This window comes from Mchenga conophoros, linkage group LG10 (genome assembly GCF_057382185.1).
Source record: "Mchenga conophoros isolate Kocher_MC1m ecotype Shallow Benthic linkage group LG10, M_conophoros_male_GT1.1, whole genome shotgun sequence".
In the NCBI taxonomy this organism is placed as follows: domain Eukaryota; kingdom Metazoa; phylum Chordata; class Actinopteri; order Cichliformes; family Cichlidae; genus Mchenga; species Mchenga conophoros.
In genome coordinates this window covers 20,583,893-20,604,842 of record NC_140535.1, presented here as the reverse complement: position 1 = coordinate 20,604,842, position 20,950 = coordinate 20,583,893, and the positions used below count along the sequence as shown (strand labels likewise).

Here is a 20,950-nt window from a genome sequence, read left to right as displayed (position 1 = left end):
GTTGGTGGTTGCAAAATAATGTCAACAAACTCAGTGCAGAGGCATTTGTTGTGCACCTTATCCTATTTTATGTTCCTCTGACTCAGAGTAATAAAAAAAAAACTTTGCTAATGCTAAAAAAACCCCAAACAGGATCGATCTACTTATTTACAAACACGAGAAGCCATAATGGCAATGGTATTAATTAAGATTAAAACTAAACTCATTCGATACACTTTTTCAGTCATTCGGTTTTAGATTTGCTGCTGTGTTTGGGATCATTGTCCTGCCATAAGAAGCAGTTTTAGCCAACCTTGCACTCTCAGGCAGACAGGCTCACATTTAGCTCAAGGATTCTTTGGTATACAAAGGAGTGCATGGTCGACCGCAGCTGCAAAACAAGCCAAAATCATCACCCCTCCACCACTGTGCTCACAGCTGGTATGAGATTTGTGCTATATGCTGTGTTTGTTTTTTTCCAAACAACGTGCTGTCTATTTTGGCCACACATCTCCACTTTGGCTTGTGTAACATTATTCCAGAGATCCTGTGAATTGTTCAGATGCATCTTTGCAAATCTAAGCTGTGCTGCCATGTTCTTTTTTTTAGAGAGACATAAGAGACTTTTTCCTGGTAGCACTTCCATACCTGTTCAGTCTTTTCTTAACTGTACTGTCATGACCTTTATTATTTAACATGCTAACTGAGGCCTGTGAAGTCAGAGGTGTATATCGTGGTTTCCTTGCAGTTCCCTTTCCTTTCATTCACCTTGGGGGAAACTGGCTGGGTTGTCCACTCCTGAGAAGACTGCCAAATTTCTTGAATATTTTCCACGTGAATAATAATAATATTAACCTCCTAGGACCTGAACTCTTCCACAGCATGCATTTTTAATTTCTATTTGATGTTTGGGCATATTGGGGCCCGATGAATGTAAAAACAAAGAATTACCAGATTTTTTTTTTTTACCTGATTTTTGTTTTTAAAAAAAATAAGAGCCACAAATGAGGATATTCATTTAAAATTTTGATAGAACAGTAGCAGTATAATGTCCTCGTAAGTGGATATCAGGCCCTTGTAGAGCAAAATTTAGTATTTTGGTCTAAATACCCCAAAATGTGATGTCCTAGGATGATAATAATAATGATAATGGTAATAATAAAAATAATAATACAGTGTAATATACTATCTGTTGTTGTTAATCTGAATGTGTATTTACCTAATTTTAAAACCTGCTGATTTTTTTTAAGTTAATCTTAGATTTTAGGAGGGCATACCTTTATTGGCATGAATAGTACAAAAATTTAGGTTGAATTCCTATTTACTGTGACCAGAGACAATTATTTATATTATATCCCGTTTCTGTAACAATCCGATCCAATACCAGACATCGAAAACCAAACTACTCATTTGTTGTCCGCTAGAGGTCGCTACAGCTCCGCACTAACTGCCACTACATGAAAGCTCACGCCTCCGGTACAGAGATGTAGCAAACCGATTTCTTCAGTTCGCCATGGAAACACGGTGATTGAACCAGTAGCACTAGGAGTCATGTCACACCGTGATATGTTTTACGGATGCAGACTGGTCGCTGTGCTTCTCATTTGTCTCGGTAAGTGAAGTGAAACGTCTGCAGATCCGAGGCAGGGGTGCAGTTAGCTTACCCGCCACACAAAGTTGGACACACTGTGTCAGCAGCCGGAAGTGGCTTTGAGTTGTTCTTTGAAAGTAGTGAAATATAACGTTGTTTAACTCTGCATTAAAAATTATGAACCAAGGTCATTTTTAACCTTGTCAAATTTTAACGTAAAGTCATAATGACATTTGTTCTGTTTTTCTGTCTTTCTAAAGAAAGTGAGAGATATAGCGCATGGTTTTATTTTTAAAATCAAAAGAGGAAATGGTATTAATGCGCAGGTATCGTTATCATCCGCTGTGGTTGCTGACAGGTCTGCCGAAGCGTGGGGGGCTGCAAATGAAGCTGAAGGTGTCTTAAAAAACATGCTGATACATGCTGATAATTTCTACACTTTATAATTGTTCTCTTTTATTACCAGAAAAAGTCGTTTTAGTTTAGTTGTATACAACTACCATCCAAATGTCATAGTAAAAATCAAGACCCGTCAAACTAGGCAACAGTTTTCTAATCTTCTCTTGTCTGAGCCCGTGTTTAATTGGAGCCTCAGTTTCTTGTTCTTAGCTGACAACAGTGTTACTCGGTGCGGTCTCTGCTGCTGCCGCCCATCTGCTTCAAGGTTGTGTGTTCAGAAAAGCTCTTGTGCATACCTCGATAGTAACAGGTTACGTAAGTTACCGTTACCTTTCTATCAGCTCAAAGCAGTCTGGCCATTCTCCTCTGACCTCTGACATGACTTGCTGACTGGATAAACAGTTAAACAGGTGCACCTAATGAAGTGGCCATTGAGTGTAGGTACTGGTTTGATTTAAACTGAAAAATCAAAAAAAGATATTTTTTGTCTCCTCACAAATAATTGTTCAGTTGTCTTTTCTTTCCATACCAAGACGTCTTTGCTGGAGACAAACACACAGGGCCTGATCATGTAAGTGCTGCTTTTTAGTTTCTTGTTGTAAATTAATGCTTTGCCACGTGCCTCAGCAATGTGTTTTTGTCAATCTCTCTGACTGTCCACAGGCAGCAGAGCGCAGGAAACACTCTGTCGGTGAGTGAGAGGGCGATCTAACATTTTGTACAACTATTTGGGAAATAAACAAGTTCTATAGCGCATCTTATAATAATGTGTCTAAGAGCGTACTTTGAAATATTGTAGATGAGTTTAAATTCGAACATGAAAGGATGAAAGGATTAGCGCTTCCTCTTTGTTTTCTTAACCAGTTATCAGGATACATATTCCATGCATGTCTTTTCACAGAGCTGGAGGACGTAATGATAGTGATCCAGAGCCAGAGGAACTCCTACCATGCCCGTCGCAGTGGTCAAAGGAAAGTGGAGATTCTGCAGCAGGCAGCCCGACTTGGGCAGGTAACATCTGCCATGCTTTGTTATAATCTTCCTATTTTCCTGTACACGCTCATACATGTATTGTACAGAAGGCACGCTGAGTATAGTCTCCATAAGAAAATATCAACATTCTTCTTATGTTATAAAAATCTGCTATAATCGTTTATGTGAATTCATTTACAGTGATAATGAATAAAGGAAGTTAACCATTTGAAGTCATTTGCAATCATAAGGTGAAGTAATGAGGCGCTACAAGCAGGCTCTACTCATGACAGTGTCATGGTCAGTGATGGTCAGAGTGCTCGCTTTGATTGGAACCTCTTAGAAGATTAAAAAGAAGACGACTGGACTTCTTTAAGCTTGTGAAGATGTCACTGCTCATCCAAGAGGTTTCTGCAGGTGTTAGAACTACAGAAGAAGCCTCTTGGATGAGTGTCTGAGAGAGGCAGTGAAGACAAAGGCTATCTCCTGTTACAAAAGCTCTCATCAACCATCAGCCATCTTGAGCAGATGTTGTGGCTTTCTTCAGTTTTTTGGGCTCTTGGCTCGTATTCTAAAGGAACTAACTTCCTGATGTTACTGAAAATCAGCAGCAGCAGCCGACTTCAGAGGGAAATGAATCTCTGTGCCATCATCCTGTATCAACCATCTTCCCAGTGCAGAATGAGATTGACAGCCAAGATGGGTTTTTTTCTTATACTTACATTTCTCTACAAGTGATTTATTGAAACATGTGCGAGCATACATGGAGATACAGTAGATAAGTCAAAAACAGAGATTGCATGATTCTAATGAGCTTGAAAGTCAATATTTGATACGACCATTTTTATTCTTTAACACAGCCCGATTGGTTCGGGGTCACATCTGTTCACAGGGGGGTTGATAGTGATGGTTGTGTGTCCTTGTGTGTGTGTGTGAGTGGTCTGTGTGTGTCTGTATATGTGTAGGTGTGTTTATGTATGGCTCAGCCTGGGTGACCCTTGGCACCTGTGGGACATGGTTGAGGAGGGTGGCCTTGCCCCTCCCCCGGGATGTAAGTACTTTTGGTTCCAGGGTGCATGGCTTGATGTTTTGCCGTACTTGTTGGCCCACTCCTTTGGAGGTTGTGGTCCAGGGTGGCCTCTTCAGTGCAGTTGGGGGCTCTGCTGAGAGTTGGGCGGTTCTCAGGCATCTGAGGCCCTGTTTTTGTCTTTGGTGGCATGGGCTGCCTGCCGTCTCTGGGTCTCTGGGGGCCTTGCTCTTTGGCTCTAAGGGCTCCATCTGGGGCCCACTTCCTTCCTCTGCTGCTATGTGCACACAGTTGTCATCGAGATGTGGTCTCGGCTCTTCAGTACTCTGTGGGAGCAGCAGATGCCTGGGTCTCCTGGGTCTTTCTCTGTCTGATGGGGCCATTATTACCAAAATTGTTAGTTTGTGTATCCATCCATCCAGGTGCTACTTTTTTGCATGTTTATTCTTACAGGTGCAGCACTTGGAGGCCCATCATGCTTTTTCACTTGTGCTCTGTCCTCTTGTCCTTTTCATTTCATCTATTTCCCCTCCCTTTTTTTCTTGCTCTTTTTCTTGTGCTTGTCAACTCTGGCAATGCTGTATTAGACATGCACTCATGTGAGTAATAGTAGAAATGAATAAAGAAAGAAAGAAAACACAAACACAAACAAAAGGGGGCCTAAAGACTCCAGAGCTCGTCTTGGAAAAGCAAATATGTTTGGCACAACAGTTCATTTAGATCCTGATTCTGATTGCAAAAGCTGCCAGACATGAAGACAGGCTAAAAAAAACTCCAGCCTGAACTCTCTTAGCCAAGCTTTCTTGTAATTTCTTTAAGTAGTCTACAGGAATAGTTCTCCAGGCTTCTTAAAGGACATAGAAAGCTGTTCTTTGGATGTTTGGTGACTCATTAAATCATTAACCTAATTAATTAATTAATTAAGTGATTTTAAAATTTGGATTCATCACGCCATCAGATCTGTCGCCACTGATTTTCAGGTCAGGTTTGCATAATTTGGCACATCTCAGCCTTTTCTCCCTGTTTCCTTTCTTTGAAAATGGCTTCTTGGCAGCCACCCTTCCACTCAGACCATTTCTGTAGAGGCTTCAGTGAACAGTGGATGGATCAAATGTCAAAATTTGTTTGTTATGTATAGACACGAAACTGTTACATCCCTTCACTTGGGTGCTTATATGCTTGTGTGCAGTATTGAATGACTCAACAAGAAGAAACAAAAATTCCTGTGAAAATGGTCAGGTACAAGGTCTGCATTGAAAATGTGTGAAAAAGCAGCCAATGTCCAAAGAAAGAAAAGCTGGAGAACTATTACTCAAGTCAGTTTAAAAGATTACAAGAGTTTTCTCCTAATTAGATGCTTGTTTTGACATTTGGGGGCAGGTTCTTACATAAACTTGTCTTGAAAATCTCCAGGTCAACCTCTAATTAAAAATTGCAATAGTGTATTTTATTTTATTTTATTTTTTCATTTTTTGTGTCCCGTTTGGATCTTTAGCCATCAGAATTGTTGTCTTAAGGCCAAGAAAGATGCCAAGCGGATTTATTTTACCAAGTGGATCATCATGGCCTTGCCATATTGGTCCATTTGATTGACCTTTATTATAATTATGAATTTATTTTATTTTCGGTTGCTACAAACGGGACAGATATAGTGTATTTTAACTAAAAAGGCAAACAAGGTGGAAAAAACACATTACTGCGTATGGCATAAAGAGACGCCAGCATCCCAGCATGAAAACACCGTCACGTTGATGCAGTACAGCAGAGAGAGCATCATCATTTAGGGCTGCTTTGCTGTTTCTGGGCCTTGGTGATTCAGGTGGACGATTACTCCAAACAAAGTAAACCTAAACACACACACAGACCGCATTCAACTGCAGATGCTGATGTATTGACTCCATTATGGGTGAGCTTAAGCAGTTGTGTAAAACGCAACAGTCCTCCTGAGCATCGTGCAGGTCTAATCCGCAGATAATTGAAACACAATTTGGAGGTTATTGCTGCCATAGGCGTTCATTAAATCCAATGGTTCATTTACACTTTACACCATAATTTTAAAGCTTTAATGGGTGAATTTTGTCTAATTAGAATACAATTTATTTCTCAGGGGTTTTTTGTATCGATAAGCATCACTGGTGTTAATGGACAAAACATAAAGCCACCTCCACGCTTGCTTAGTTTAAAGCTCATAAGTGAGCTACTTTAGTTTCTATGGTGGATTTTTATGGCTGATTCTTATGCCTGTTTTATGATTGCACTTTACTGTGCCAGCAGGACAGGACAGCAATCCTTTAAGTACTTTAGCTTTTATTAGGTGTCAAAAAATGTTAAAACTGATTTATGCTTTGTTGCGGTATTAACATGGCACCAATAGATGTCCTCCTTTCCACAGAGCCTCTGAAGGAAGCCAGGCTCACTGTTTTCATGCAGTAAGCGTTTAATGGTACCTGCCTGCAGGGTATCTCTCAAAGTATTTTGTTACCAGTGAAATGAGATGACAGGTTTATGGATGTGATGGGGTGCAGTAGATGTAGATGTTTATTTTCCTTTGAGATGAATTGGTACTGTGAAATATGAGTCTGATGTTTTCTCTTTACCTGCAGTTTAAATTGAGGAAAAACTGCCTGATTGCAAATAATGGCAAAAAATTCAAGCAGCAGGGGCTCTGTGAAAAGATTTCCAAAGCTAAATCGTAAAATCTTCACTTTCACCCTTTTTTTTTAAAGAGCAGGTGGTGATCGAAAACTGTAGTGAAGGCGTAAAATAGAAAAGGGCGATGAATGTTGGTGAGTTACTAATGAAATCAATGTTTAAAAAAAACCCCAGAAAAATATGCTTTACTTTTAGTTTTTGGCAAAAACTAAAAGAGTTCCAGCATTGTGATTGGCTGGAGCCATTCTATGTAACATTTAAACATGTTATCCTTTCCCTCGCTCCTGGTACTCTGGCTTCCTCCCAGGTTGATTGGTGATTCTAAATTGGCTGTAAGACATTTGGCCTTTGTGCTGCTTTAACAAGTGAATTTCCTCAGTGCGGCATTAGTAAAGTCTCTATCTCTGGCCTCCTTCACTGCATCAATGAATCTTCTTTGTGGCTGTTGGGGGAAAACTCTGTAAAAGACCCAGGAGAAATAAAGACACAATGAGACAAAGTTACTTTCTTTATCAAACGTGTACACGGGTGAGCTGCTAAGAACAACTCACACCATGCACAGTGGCTTGGTAATTTTTATAGGCACAGAGACAGTGAGAACAGGATAACAAATAATAAACAGATAAAATAAAACAACTCCATATATGGTGCTAGTCTCGTCAGCAGAGAGCTAGGGAAGATAAAACAATCTAAAACAATATGTCCCAGAAACAAGATGTGTTTGCTGGGAAAGTCTAAAAAGATAATTCTAAACTAATCTAACCATAGGCAGAGGGCAGACAAAAGGCATCTTTGTACATTTAAAAGAAGGTAAAGAAACATAGAATCATTTTTCCTGTAACAGTGGCCTTCCTCTTTTCTTACTGCTTGGCACCTCTATCTTTAATGTCTTTGTCCAGTATATATGCGCTATCCCTCAGCTGCACAGGTCCAAAATAGCTCTACCTATTCTTTGTCTCCATGTGCTGTCTACAAAAACCATCTGCCTTTTGTAGACAGTTTCGTTTCGTAGGTGGGAGAACACACAGGTCCTTAGAAAGGCTTTTCAAGCTTTGTGCATCTCTATAATGTTTCGTCTAAGGTTCAGTGAAAGTAGTTGGAAATGAGACTGTTTGACGGATATGGGTGCAGCACCATGCTTGTAGGAATCTTGTTAATCTGATGACTTTTCATGGATATAATGTCATTTCTTCACAAAAGCTGGAAGGGTGTGATTGGAACTGAAAGCTTTTGATTTGATGCTTATTGCAGCATAAAGACCTTAAAGCGGTTGCGTAATCCTTGTTTAAGGTGACTTTTCTGCTGATGTTGATTTTCACTGACGGCACGGTTTAAATGCTGACTCTGATGTCCTGCCAGCTTGTTGTTTAACTCTCTTGCAGGCTTTTTTCCTGCAGCAATTAATGGTGGTGGTCAAAATGTGACTAAAATATCATCAATAGCATCTCAGGTTTTAATTCACCAGAAAACAGCGCTTCAACTTACAAGTGAGAAAGTTCTTTACTAAAACACACAGCCCACTTGTACGTAGAGCAACATGTCTGAGTGACCTTTATAACAGTTTTGGAAAAGTGTTGTGTCCTTTTTTAAATGAGGAGGTGGTTAGCGCTGTCATATGCTCTTTCAGTCTGAAGCCAGCATTGTATGATTGTACAAAATGAAGGAGAGGGGGAATCATCAAACCAAGCTTTGTAAATGGAACATCAGATAATTGCTTTATTCAATATACTGGCAAAGAACATCCGTGTGGTCGGACATAAATTTACAACAGAGTGGAGCATTTTATTTTGGTCATAGGTCATGTTTTGTAGCAGCCGTTCATCTTGCATAAATCAATTTGCACACTTGACATAACTTAATAGCTTGCACACCTCTCTTGCTGCCAGACAGTTAAAGGCCTTTTAGTCTCCTGGTTCTGTAACAACATATGTAACGAGGGGCTTAATCTCTGCACCAGCTTTCACTTCAGTTGACCCATACATCAGTTATTCCTCCCAATTGCTTCTTTACAACCAATTTAAATAGCTACATGGAAAAGACTTATGACTGTACGAATCCTCTATTTTCTAGTCTCATTCTGAGCTTGTAATCGCCGAGACTATAGGCTCTATATGAAGTAGCACAAATCCCACTATACTGAAACCTGCTGCAGAGGGTGTCTGCAAGATTGTTTCCTGAACTCTTCTTCACTGAGAACTAAGTTACTGAAGTAATGATTTTAGGGAGAAAAAAAAGCATTTTTTTGTCTAAAATTTTTTTAATTATCAGAAATAAAGTGTTGATTATGTTTGATTTTAATTGAAACCATACTAACTTTTTTTAATTTGAAAAATGGACGCAGATTAAATACTTAAGGATTTACTACATAATGTAGTCTTGATGGCACTCTACCAAAGCTGCAACAGATGTTAGGAGTTCAGTAAAATCAAAACCAGAACCAGTTTATGAATTTGAATAAGAAGCAGCTTCTTCTGGTTATTGAAATTGACTGACATCACATGGTAGCTCCCCCAAATTCTCTACTATGACTCTTTTGAAGCATGGAATAAAACTGGCAAATCCCATAAAGTGACTGGGATGTCCCAAACACTTTTGGAAAGCCATTTTATTGCACTCAAAATCCTGTCAAAACCTATAAATGGAACAGCTCTGGAAACAGAAACAGAAAGGGAAAACAAAAGATAAAAATAAGACTCAACCAGAGAAGAAGAACGTAGAATACAAACAGACTGCTGGAGGATATGATGATGACAAAGGAAAAATAGGAATCTTACAAACATTACAAAAGAGCCAAAGTAAGAAACAATTGAGACACAAAACAAAACCAAATCTTGAACTCAGAAAAAAACTCAAAAAATAACATTTAAGGTAAATATATCAGAGAAACATCCAAAAACGACTCCAACAGAGCTGCAGGGTAGGTCACTAGAACTTTTCCAGTAAATAAATAAAAAGTTTAAATATCCATCCTGTAACATAAGTTTGAAGTTGACATACAGTACTGATGAATCACTATGTTTTAAAGAAAAATGCTAGCTAATATAACAAAGCAATGGGCTTCAACGTATTGTTTTTGATTGATTTAAATCTGCATTCATTAAAGTTTAGGTGTTTGAAGTAGAAATTTAGTCCACATTTGCATTTATTTACACCTTTGTAGTTCTGGTGTTTTGTGCGTTTGTCTGTTGTAAGACTACGGTCATCATATGTATGCGAAATATGTTATTTGATGTATTGGTACTACCCGTACTAGTAAACTATGGGACATAGTGGGGACATAAGATGCTTATGCAGAGAAACTGAAATCATCATAAATGAATCATTAAAATGCTTCTGTAGGGGTTCAGCTCAGTGTTTTTCATGTGACTGCAGGATGATTCAGCTCTTATGTGCCATGCAGGGAGTTCCAGTGATTGTTCTTCTCCATGAGCTGTCACAGTATGAAGGGGACTGGAGTATCCTCCCTGCACTTCCTCGGTGAGTGTTGAGCACTCAAATGAAGATGAGTAACTTATTAAAATTACGTTGCATGACAGCTTATTTAACCTTGATGGTTTGGCGTTGTTAAGTTGTCAATCTTCTCAGGCTCTTTGTCAAATATGGACATTCAGCTTCCTGGTTGTTCTTCATAGAGGAGGAAACCAAAGTCACACTGTCTGCTCTGCTGGAGGTCCTCAACAGATATCCAGCTCAAGAGGTGGGATACACACACACACACACACACACACACACACACGCACGCACCTCAATAACAGTAGTGACTGTGCACTCAATTGCTATGCATAAAATGATGATCATGGTGATCTTTTTGCAATACAGGAGTGGTTTTTGGGTAAGCGTCTCCATGACAACGAGGCCTCCATCATTCACCACTATGCCTTCTCTGAGGACCCCAGTTCCTTCAGTTACCCTGACACCACAGCAGGCTGGGCTCTCAGTGCGCCGCTGCTCAAGAGGTGAGCGTAAAGATTAAAGTGAGTCCCTGTGTTGCTCTCCTCTCTTCTTTTACACATTTAGCAGACCTTTATAAGCTTTCTAATAAGACATCTGTTAATTGTAAAGACTAAGCTAAATTCAGCCAATAAAAATAAGGACCTACAAGAGTGAGGGAGACAGTTTACAGTAACAAAAACAAAAAAGAAAAGATGAGAAAGAAAAGGCACGGCTAAAAATAAATCTTTTAAAAAAGAAATGTTCCCAGAATGACTTTTAATGCAGCACTTATTTTTTGTCCCACTAAGAAAAAAGTTATCAGCTGCAATCTTAACTAGGGATGGGTATCGTTTAGGTTTTATCCGATACCGGTGCCAAATCGGTACTTTTGAAACGGTGCCGGTGCTCAAACGGTGCTCAAACCGGTGCTTAAAGAATGGAGAACACAAAATTGGTCCAAAAACCTCTCATGTTCAGCTGGTTTTTTGTAAAAAGATAACAATGTTAGCCTTTTCTGCAGCTATGGGGCATATATGGCATCACTCTTGGCTGGAAGCAGTGCTTAAACAATGGAAAAAACACAAACTTTGTCCTAAACCTCTCATGTTTAGCTGTTTTCCACTTTTTCTTTGGTCATTTTAGCCTTTTTGGCCAGGGTGAAGGGAGTATCTGCCATCAAACAAGAAGACAGCCGCATGTAGCTATGATGATGTTTGCTAGTTCACTTTACATGCATTAATGTAATAACGTGGTTAGCCTACTCAACGTAAATTACACACGAACATTAAGCTACTCACGCAGAGAAGAACGGCTGCTGCTGCATCATCATCCGTCATCATTTCTGCTACACTGGCAGGGCTAGGGGCCAGGACTCTCCTCTTCGGGGTTTTTGGGGGATATTGCTAACTCCGGGTCAGATAACAGGCAACCCACGCACAGTAGATGCGCTCGGTGTGAGGTCTCGCAGCAAGCTATCATACGGCGCATTTCTGGGCTTTTAAAAAAAACGCTATGCGTCGCCAGGTGTTTCATCGGATTCGAGGTATCACAGTATCAGCTTAAAGCACTTGTTGCAGGCTGCTGGGTTTGCATATTTTGCTGTGAAGTACAGCCAGACTTTTGACCGCTTCGCCTTGGACATTTTAATCTGTAGCTCTGCTCTAAAAGAACGTACGTACCTGGACCCGCCTACTATCCTCGGAAACGTAAAATTATTGGCTAGAAGTGTATCACAGCTCAGGAAAAAAAAAAGCACCGAAATAAAGCACCGAAATGTGCGCTGCTTTTCGGTCTGGTTACTACCGTTTATGTCAGAACCGGTGCCATCATGGCACCGGACACCGGTACCCATCCCTAATCTTAACCATTACCTGTTGCTTCACTCACAGTGTAAAATACATCTTATATATTTTATATTAGGATTTGTTGCAGGCCCTTACTTTGTCCACCGTCTCTTTCTACCTTTAAAATCGCCTACCCTTCAAGCTTGACTTCTGATTGGCTGCTTTCCTGCAAAATAATAACTGAGTAACTTTCAGTCATTGTTGTTAATTTCATTATATAATATGGGAACCTGCTCATTTCATCTGTGCTTTGTTACCTTCTTTCTTCAACCTTCATGTGTTTCAGACTCACAGAGCGGATACGGTCTGAGAATCTCAAGTCAGATTTTACAATCGACCTGAAGCATGAGGTACTTTGTCACTTTCTTGGAGCGTTTAAATCAATTATAACCAAACAAAAACTGGTTCAGTTCAACTTTGTGCTTCTTCTTCTGTGAAAATTGAAATCAGTGTCTTTCAGTCTACGAGCTGAGCTAAAGTACATTATAACAGCATTTCCTCCCCGTAGCTTTTGATCTGCAGCTTTGGTAGATCGTTTATTATTTTTCAACACATCACTGGAGCAGTTAGCATTTACAGTCCTGTGAAAAACTTAAGTACACCCCTACTGCTTCCATAAGAATTAAGAGGGTAAGTAGCAACCAGGTGCAGCTGAAATGCACTTTAATTTATAATCATCAGCAAGTTTGAGCACCTTTAAAAAAGCAGAAGTTTTGGTGGTTTGCTGCTCTGAGCATTCAGGTGTGTGTTAACACAATGTCACAGTCTTCCAGGTCAGACCAAATGCTGACAGAGAAAGTAGTGGAAGTAAAAACACGTTTAAAGTTTAAAGGACCTGGATTAGCTGTTGTTAATATCTGAGACCAGACTGGAATTTATCTTTACTGTTTCCTTATTTGACTTTTTTTTTTTTTTGTGCCTTTTTACTTTTTTGTCAAGTTTACCATCACTAATTTGAATATAGTGACAAAACACTTTAACCTTTGAATTTGTCTTCATGCATGTTCTGTTTTTCTAGATTGCTTTGTTTATTTGGGAGGAAGGACATGGCCCAAAGCTGACAGCAGTTCCAGAGTTTTGCACACAGCCGAGAGACGGCTGTGCTACCGCGTTTACAACCTACCTGCCCGACTGCGTATGTAACAGCTTCACTCTGTCTGGTTATTCTAGATATACGTTCATTGTTTACTCAACAAACTCAATGAAATCTTAAGATATTCCTCTTATTTAGTTTAAATTGTCAAATATGAGCACAGGAAAAACTGGCTAAACGCGTTGGACCTTTTTCCAGTGTGCAGTAATCCATCACTTTAAGTCACAACAAATTACAGCTGAGCTGTCCATATTAGTTAGACTGAAGTCAGCCCTTTATGCCACTGCCAAAGTCTGCTGTATGGGAATGCAAACAGAAATTTCTGTGAGCAAGTGAGCTGATTTAATCTGAAGGGTTAATGGAAATCAAGTGCACAGCTACCTGCACTGAATACTTTAAAAACTATTTGAACAGATCGAGTATAAATCTCTGCTACATGATTTTTATGCATCTGAAACATAAGACGAGTTGAGCATATGCGATATTATGTAGACATTACATGTATTGCTGATATGAAACACATATTCTGAAGCACATTTTTTTTACCCATTGATGGCTACAGTGCTTTTTTTCCCCCAATGAAGGCAGACACTTTTTCTCTTTCTCTCTTATTTTAGGGGCATCCAGTGTCGAAGAATGATGTATTTGTTGCTGTGAAAACTTGCCAAAAGTTCCACTCAGATCGAGGTGTGTGTACAACTTCGGACAAATTAACAATACTTTGTTCTGCAGAGGTGTAAGTAGGTAACAAGATCCATCATGTCAGTAAGCACACATATACTAATTCAAAATTTGTTAATCTAAATTAATTATTTAACATTCAATACATTTGGTTATCTAAAATATATCTTCTAGCTACAGCTCTAGCTATCTCAAATAATAGAAAGAACCTTAAAGTACAAGTATACTTTAGATTAGATTAGATTAGATTAGATAGAACTTTATTAATCCCTCGGGTGGGTTCCTCTGGGAAATTCGATTTCCAAAAAAGCACAGCACCGACAGAAGTTACAGAGTTACAGAATATTATATATATATATATATATATATATATATATATATATATATATATATATATATATATATATATATATATATATATATATTAGGGGTGCAACGATACACAAAATTCACGGTTCGGTTCGATACTTTGGTGTCACGGTTCGATATTTTTTCGATACAAAAAAATGTTCATGCATTTTTAATTTGTCATTTATTAAAATTATAAATATATATTTTAACTCAAAAGTACAGTTTTTAAATTTAACCCTAACCCTTGTGCGTGTTTTTTATTTTGACAGCGAATGCGCACCTGCGGACCACTTATGTGCAGCCCTGGTTATTTAGCTCGTCATATTGCAGCCACAGAAATTCTTTTGTCCATGAAACCATAAAGCTGCACTTTCTTTTTGCCTTATAGTCTGATTTGTCATAACTTCTCCGTTTTGTGGTAAGCTTTTCTTTGGCTGTCACTTCTTCACCCTGACCTGTCTTATTTGGCTCAGCAGAACTGAAATGCTTTTACACGCGCACTCACATAAGCTCAACGATTCTCTGCGCGATCAACCTCTCACATGTTTAAGCTTGCTGCGGGAGATTTCACTTGTCATGTTTGCATAGTAAGCTAACGATTAATAAGACGATGTCAGAGGAATTGGTGCACAAATTATCATCACTCACAGATCAGTACTGTCGCTCTCTATACACAGTTCGCACGATTGCAAAGTGAAAGCAAAAAAACGAGCGCAAATTCAAACGCGACTTCAATATGTCACATATTCACAGTGGCTCACCGATGCCAATGACATAATTACCCAGCTACATTTCTGAAAGAATGCAAAAGCATTGACATATATTTTTCCTACAATAGCCCGACGGGCAGGGCAGAGATAGATTTTGGTAGCCCGACTGAAAAAATCGCTAGCTCCGGGACGTCGGGCTAGCGATATTGCAAGCCCTGTATCTGATTGAGGAATCACTCATCTTTGGAAAAGAGAGTTTATTACAGAGAAATGGCTCTTTCCAAAATAAAAGCTATACTATCCGCTTCTTCTGGGCTATATTCTCAGCAGCATAAGGAGAATCATGTGCTAACAGCTGTCTAAATGACTCGGCTAAAGTTAGTAGCATGCTTGTTGTTTTTGTCTTTGCACTAGGATGATGTCGGCGTAAATGTGCAGTCATATTCGTTGTGTTCCCACTAGTGCTTTCAGGTTAATCTCGTTGAAATGACCTTAACGCCACAACACGGCAAATCTCCGTTAACGAGCTACCGCCGATCGCTCTGTGCATGGGGCTAGACGGCCAACACGTTAACGAGCTAACTGCGCTAGCACACTAGTTCACACCAATGTAATTGAGCATTGCATGGCACATCCAACATACTGTTTTACTTTAGTCCATGACTCGCTTACCTTCAGGGTCATACGTCACATGAAAACCAAAATAATTCCAAACGCCAGATCTGAATGAGGGTGGGGGAGGTGCCCTGCGCTCTTCCTTCTGACTATGCTGTCTGTGTTGAGTGCTCAGTGGATCTGCGCTGAACAGTGCAGCCTAGGCGGAGTAGTCGAACGCAGATTCACTGAGCGCTCAACACAGACAGCATCGTCAGAAGGAAAATTGATAAAATAAATTACAAATGTTGTATTGTTCGATACATATGCGTACCGAACCGAAAGCACTGTATCGAACGGTTCAATATCGATACGAATATCGTTGCACCCCTTATATATATAGATATATATATATATATATATACACACACACACACACACACACACACACATATATATAAATACAGAGACAATATAAATAAAATATACGAAGGGGATAAATAGGAATAAAAATAAAAATACAAGTGAATTGCACATTTCAAGTATTGAGTCTATTGCACCGTTGACTATTTACAAAAGTATTGCACAAAAGGTATTGCACAGTGAGGTGAAGAGGCACTACAGCTTAGTTGTTCCCCCCTCCTTTGTCCTCCTGTTTCCCCTCCCTCTCCCCTCCAGAGAGGAGTTAAACAGTCTGATGGCGTGTGGGACAAAGGAGTTTTTAAGTCTGTTAGTTCTTGTCTTTGGGAGAAGCAACCTGTCACTGAACAGACTCTTCTGGTTGTTTATGGCCGTGTGCAGAGGATGCCTGGCATTGTCCATAATGTCCATCAGTTTCTTTAATGTCCTTTTCTCTGCCACTGTCACCAGAGTGTCCAGCTTCATGCCGACCACAGAGCTAGCCCTCCTGATCAGTTTCTCCAGCCTGGATGAGTCCTTCTTTGCTGTGCTGCTCCCCCAGCACACCACAGCATAGAAAAGTACTCCAGCAACCACCGACTGGTAAAACATCCTCAGGAGCTTCCTGCAGATGTTAAAAGACCTCAGCCTCCTGAGGAAGTACAGTCGGCTTTGGGCTTTTTTATACAGGTGCTCTGTGTTGCATGACCAGTCCAGTTTATTGTCCACCCACAGCCCGAGGTACTTGTACTTGTTGACCACCTCCACCTCCTCCCCCTCTATCTGAACCGGCAGTGGACCTGCTCTAGACCTCCCGAAGTCCACAACCAGTTCCTTAGTCTTTGAGGTGTTGAGTTGCAGGTGGTTTGTGTGACTCCATGCGACAAAGTTCCTCACCAGACTTCTGTACTCCTCTTCCTGATCATCCCAGATACACCCCATGATGGCTGTGTCGTCTGCAAACTTCTGAATGTGGCATAATTCAGAGTTGTAGCAGAAGTCAGAGGTGTACAGGGTGAAGAGAAGAGGGGACAGCACAGTTCCCTGTGGTGCTCCTGTGCTGCTGACCACTGTGTCAGACGTGATGTCCTTCAGCCTGACGTACTGTGGTCTGTCGGTGAGGTAGTCGGAGATCCAAGCCACCAGGCAGGGGTCCACCTCCATCCTGTTCAGTTTTTCTTGAAGCATACAGGGCCGGATGGTATTAAAGGCACTGGAAAAGTCAAGAAACAGGATCCTGACCGTGCCTTTTCCCCCATCCAGGTGTGAGTGGGCTCTGTGTAGGAGGTACAGGATGGCATCCTCCACTCCGACACCCGCCTTGTATGCAAACTGTAGTGGGTCCTGGGCATGTTGTACCTGTGGTCGGAGGAGGTTGAGGAAGAGCCGCTCTAGAGTCTTCATAAGATGTGACGTCAGTGCCACCGGTCGGAAGTCATTCAGCTCATTGGGCCGGTTCTTTTTGGGGACCGGGACGATGCAGGATGTCTTCCATAGGGCGGGCACTCTCCCCAGTCGCAGACTGAGGTTGAAGACTCGTTGTAGCGGCTCCCCAAGTTCAGCAGCACACGCCTTTAGCATCCTAGGACACACCTTGTCTGGGCCTGCTGCCTTTCTGGGGCGAAGCTTCCTCAGTTGTCTCCTGACCTGATCCACTGTGACACTGGGAGATGTTTGGGAGGAGGGGAGGGGGGAGATGTCTTGCTGCTGAGAGAGGGATTGGAGGAGGGGGGTGTCATGGTGTCAGGAAGGGGGGGAAGCGAGGGAGGTAGGAGAGTGGGGATTGGACTCTGTAGAGAAGGTGAGGGTGGGGGGGTTGTGGGCTGGTCAAACCTGTTGAAGAAGTTGTTAAGTTTGTTTGCCTTCTCCACAGTCCCCCCCACTGTGCTTTTCTTGGTGTTGTGGCCTGTGATGGTTTTCACACCATACTTAAATATACCTCTGGCGTAAATGTGCCTGTCAAGCACATTGTGTTTCAATTTTAAGGATTTACATATCAGTGAAACTAAAGAAAACATCTGGTCTTTTATAGGTTCTGCATGTTGCTATCTGTGTCTTTATGTATTTATCATTTATTTATTTAATATTTCCATCAAATTAAAAGGTTAAAGTGTTGATAATCAAATGCGCTTGATTAACTGAAGTATGAGTGACTCTATAACATGGCTTCAGTTAAACATGTTCAGTCTTTTTATAATTGTACTGCTGTTAACTTTAACATTTAACAAGTACGGCTTGTGCAGAATTGTTCTTTTCTCTAAAAAGAACATGGTGCTATGACTTAGGTTTGCAAAGTGGCATCTGAACAAAGCACAAGACTTATAGAACAGTAGGCCTCATTCATTAATGTGCATGGAATCGTTCTTATTCTTACCTTGTTCACAAGAAATGTGTTTGCATGAAGATTCACTAACAGATTCATTACATGTGCGCAATGGCCAATTTTGTTCTTACCACACTACACGTGTTGCAGGCTGCAACTGCAGGCTTCTATTTGTCGCCCCCAATCTGTATACCGTATGCTTAACATCATGTAATAGAGATTGAGTCCCAAAAGGTTGATTCTGTTCATCTGGACGTAGCATTTTCAGTGGGAGAAACGTTTTGTCACTCAGCCACTGAATGAACAATGGGCTGGGAGTTCCTCGATCATTAATATGGAAATTGTCATGAACATTGGTCAATAGCCACTGATCAATGGCCATGAGTACCATTCACAAAGAGTTGGGGCATGGCTGCAATGACAGATTTAGCCTTAGGCCTCCTCCTCGATTCAGGGATGGTCTTTCACTTTTCATGTAACAGCCCATCGTTCATTCAGTTATTGTGCAAATGTGCTGTTTATAAAGTTGGGGAAACCTGCAGTCAGCTGAGACTGAAGAAGGATGAGTGACGAAACGTTTCTCCCACTGAAAACGCTACGTCATCAACTACGAATCAGCCTTTTGGGATTTACTCACCTGGATAATTGAGCATGCATCGAGACAATAGAGACTGAGGTGTAAGGGCAGGGATAGCTCAGTAGGTAGAGTGGTGGCCCCATGATCGGAAGGTCGGGGGTTCGACTCCACTGAACGGCTACCCTGAGGTACCCCTGAGCAAGGTACCGTCCCTACACACTGCTCCCCGGGCGCTGCATTGGTGGCTGCCCACTGCTTCACTGGGTGAATGGGTTAAATGCAGAGGAACTATTTCCCTATGGGGACTAACACGCACACTTTACTTTACTTTAAGTAAAGAGACTGGCTTGCCAAACTAAGGTAAAAAAGAAACATGAGAAAGTTTCCTGAAGAAACTTATATAAAACTGTCGGAGAAGGAAGCGCAGGAATCCACAGGAGTTATGAGAGGTTGAAACAAACAAGTAAATGAAGGAGGAAAAAAACCTGAGCGATGCTCTGGCTGAATATCGATACACTCGCTAACCAATAAATTGATGAATCACTGATCTTTTTGTGTGAAATGTTTACACACATTTACGCACAGGTTTGTGTGTATGCACTGGTTATAAATTAGGCCCACTGAGCTGACAGTGAACTTCTCTGTATACCCAAACACTCTAGAGTCAGATGTTGTGTCCAACAAATAAAGTTTTACTGCCTGAAAATTAAATAAGTAGAGCAAAAATCACCCACAACAATCTCAGAATCTTTTAAAGTCATGCAGCAAAATTTAAATTATAGTTACTAAAAGTGGTTCTGCGAGTCATAGAATCACGATTTGTACATAGTTTCTCTTTTAGTTTAGTTTTTGTGTTTATGTCTTATTCATCTGAGGTTCTCTTTTATTAATTTTGAGACCAGGCAAATATCGAATTATTCATTTATTTATTTTTTCATCGTGTTCTGAGATTTAAAACATTAAAAGAGGGAATCCCTTTTTTTAATGACTGTACTTCATTGCCTTTAATAATTATACTTTTACAACATTTTGTCCACTGTGATCATTTTAAAAACAAGTGATTGAGACACACAGGAATAATAACAATGCAACTCAGATATAATAATATATTTCAGTATATTAAAGTTTTTGTATTTGTAATAATTTGTGCAATTATTCAAAGCACTGATGCTCTGTACAAGTGAATAATTAGTGGATGTGTTTCAGAATAAATTAAGGTAAGATGAGTCCCCCTTACCATGGATCACTTTTAAGTTATTACTTTGTAGGTTTTTTGTGTCATGTCTAAAGACTAAAGACTATAAATTATAGTCTATTAATTAAATAGAAGCTTTGCCTGCCATCAATCAGTGCTTCACTAGTCATAGCTACTGTATATATATCTGTTTGTATGTGTCTACAGCTCAGTGGTGAAGGCTTAATGTTGTTGCAGGTTCGGTTATCTTTCCCCATTCATTTCCACAGTACCAGTGGTGAAGGCGACCTGGGAGAAAGAGTCTGGGTTTTTAGAGTATTATAGCGATGTTACTGATGCCTCCATACCAACAGTCAGTTTGGGAGTGTCCAATACTGAGAGGGGTAAGTTCATTAGCAGCAACAATTTTTACTGATAACTGCTGGATACAGATCAGAATATTCAATTACATTTTATTCATACAGCATCAATTCACAACAGTCACCTCAAGGAGGTTTATATTGTAAAGTAAAGAGTCTACAATATTAGAATGAAACCCCAACAATCATGTGATGCACCGTATTGTGTGTGTATAACCTCTTTTTAGGTTTTGTGGATATTATACATGGTTATGCTGAGAATATGTCAGCCAGTTTCCACTGGAAATGCCTTTTGGTTAAACTGTCAGCAAGGAATTTGCATTTGCACTGTTAAATTTTTATGTAACCTTAATGCACATAAAAAACTATGGAAGCCCGTTTCCGCCACTAAAAAAAAAAAAAAAGGATCCATAACTCAAAATTTCGAGTTATTTTCTCGAAATTTCGACATATTAACTCAAAAATTTGAGAAAAGCAACTCGAAATTTCGAGTTAGCGCTGCCAATCAGTAATCTACGTGAATGACGTCATTTCCATGTTACCCGGAAGCTGAAGCCCTCAGCTACAAATGCTACAGCTAAGCTACCGGTATTACATCCAGTCGTGAATGCACAGATTGCTGAGTGTTTTCAGCCTGGCTTCACAAATGATGAAATCCCTGTGTTATTAGCTGAATCACATGGTGTTACTATCAGCAAACATACTTTAATTTGTTGGGATCCGTTTTTGAGTGCGCGGTCCTGCACCATATGCTTCCGGGTAACAAGAAAGC

The 20,950-nt window shown here is 40.3% G+C and overlaps 1 protein-coding gene across 4 annotated transcripts in view; it reads left to right on the top strand.

The window, feature by feature from the left end:
- The first annotated feature begins 1,438 nt into the window (after nucleotides 1-1,438).
- The window catches only part of b3glctb (beta 3-glucosyltransferase b), a 34,876-nt gene continuing 15,364 nt past the window's right edge, over nucleotides 1,439-20,950 (top strand). For 2 of the 4 annotated variants that reach the window (XM_085289245.1, XM_085289243.1), the window contains exons 1-11: nucleotides 1,439-1,591; nucleotides 2,503-2,540; nucleotides 2,633-2,660; nucleotides 2,871-2,980; nucleotides 10,021-10,097; nucleotides 10,206-10,317; nucleotides 10,440-10,576; nucleotides 12,183-12,246; nucleotides 12,915-13,031; nucleotides 13,607-13,676; nucleotides 20,089-20,202. In XM_085289245.1, coding sequence (XP_085145371.1) covers nucleotides 1,531-1,591; nucleotides 2,503-2,540; nucleotides 2,633-2,660; nucleotides 2,871-2,980; nucleotides 10,021-10,097; nucleotides 10,206-10,317; nucleotides 10,440-10,576; nucleotides 12,183-12,246; nucleotides 12,915-13,031; nucleotides 13,607-13,676; nucleotides 20,089-20,202 — 928 coding nt within the window. In that variant the 5' untranslated portion in view covers nucleotides 1,439-1,530. Of the gene's footprint in view, nucleotides 1,592-2,502; nucleotides 2,541-2,632; nucleotides 2,661-2,870; nucleotides 2,981-9,992; nucleotides 10,098-10,205; nucleotides 10,318-10,439; nucleotides 10,577-12,182; nucleotides 12,247-12,914; nucleotides 13,032-13,606; nucleotides 13,677-20,088; nucleotides 20,203-20,950 lie in introns of all 4 variants that reach the window. The other 2 variants (XM_085289246.1, XM_085289244.1) reach the window with 2 other exon arrangements.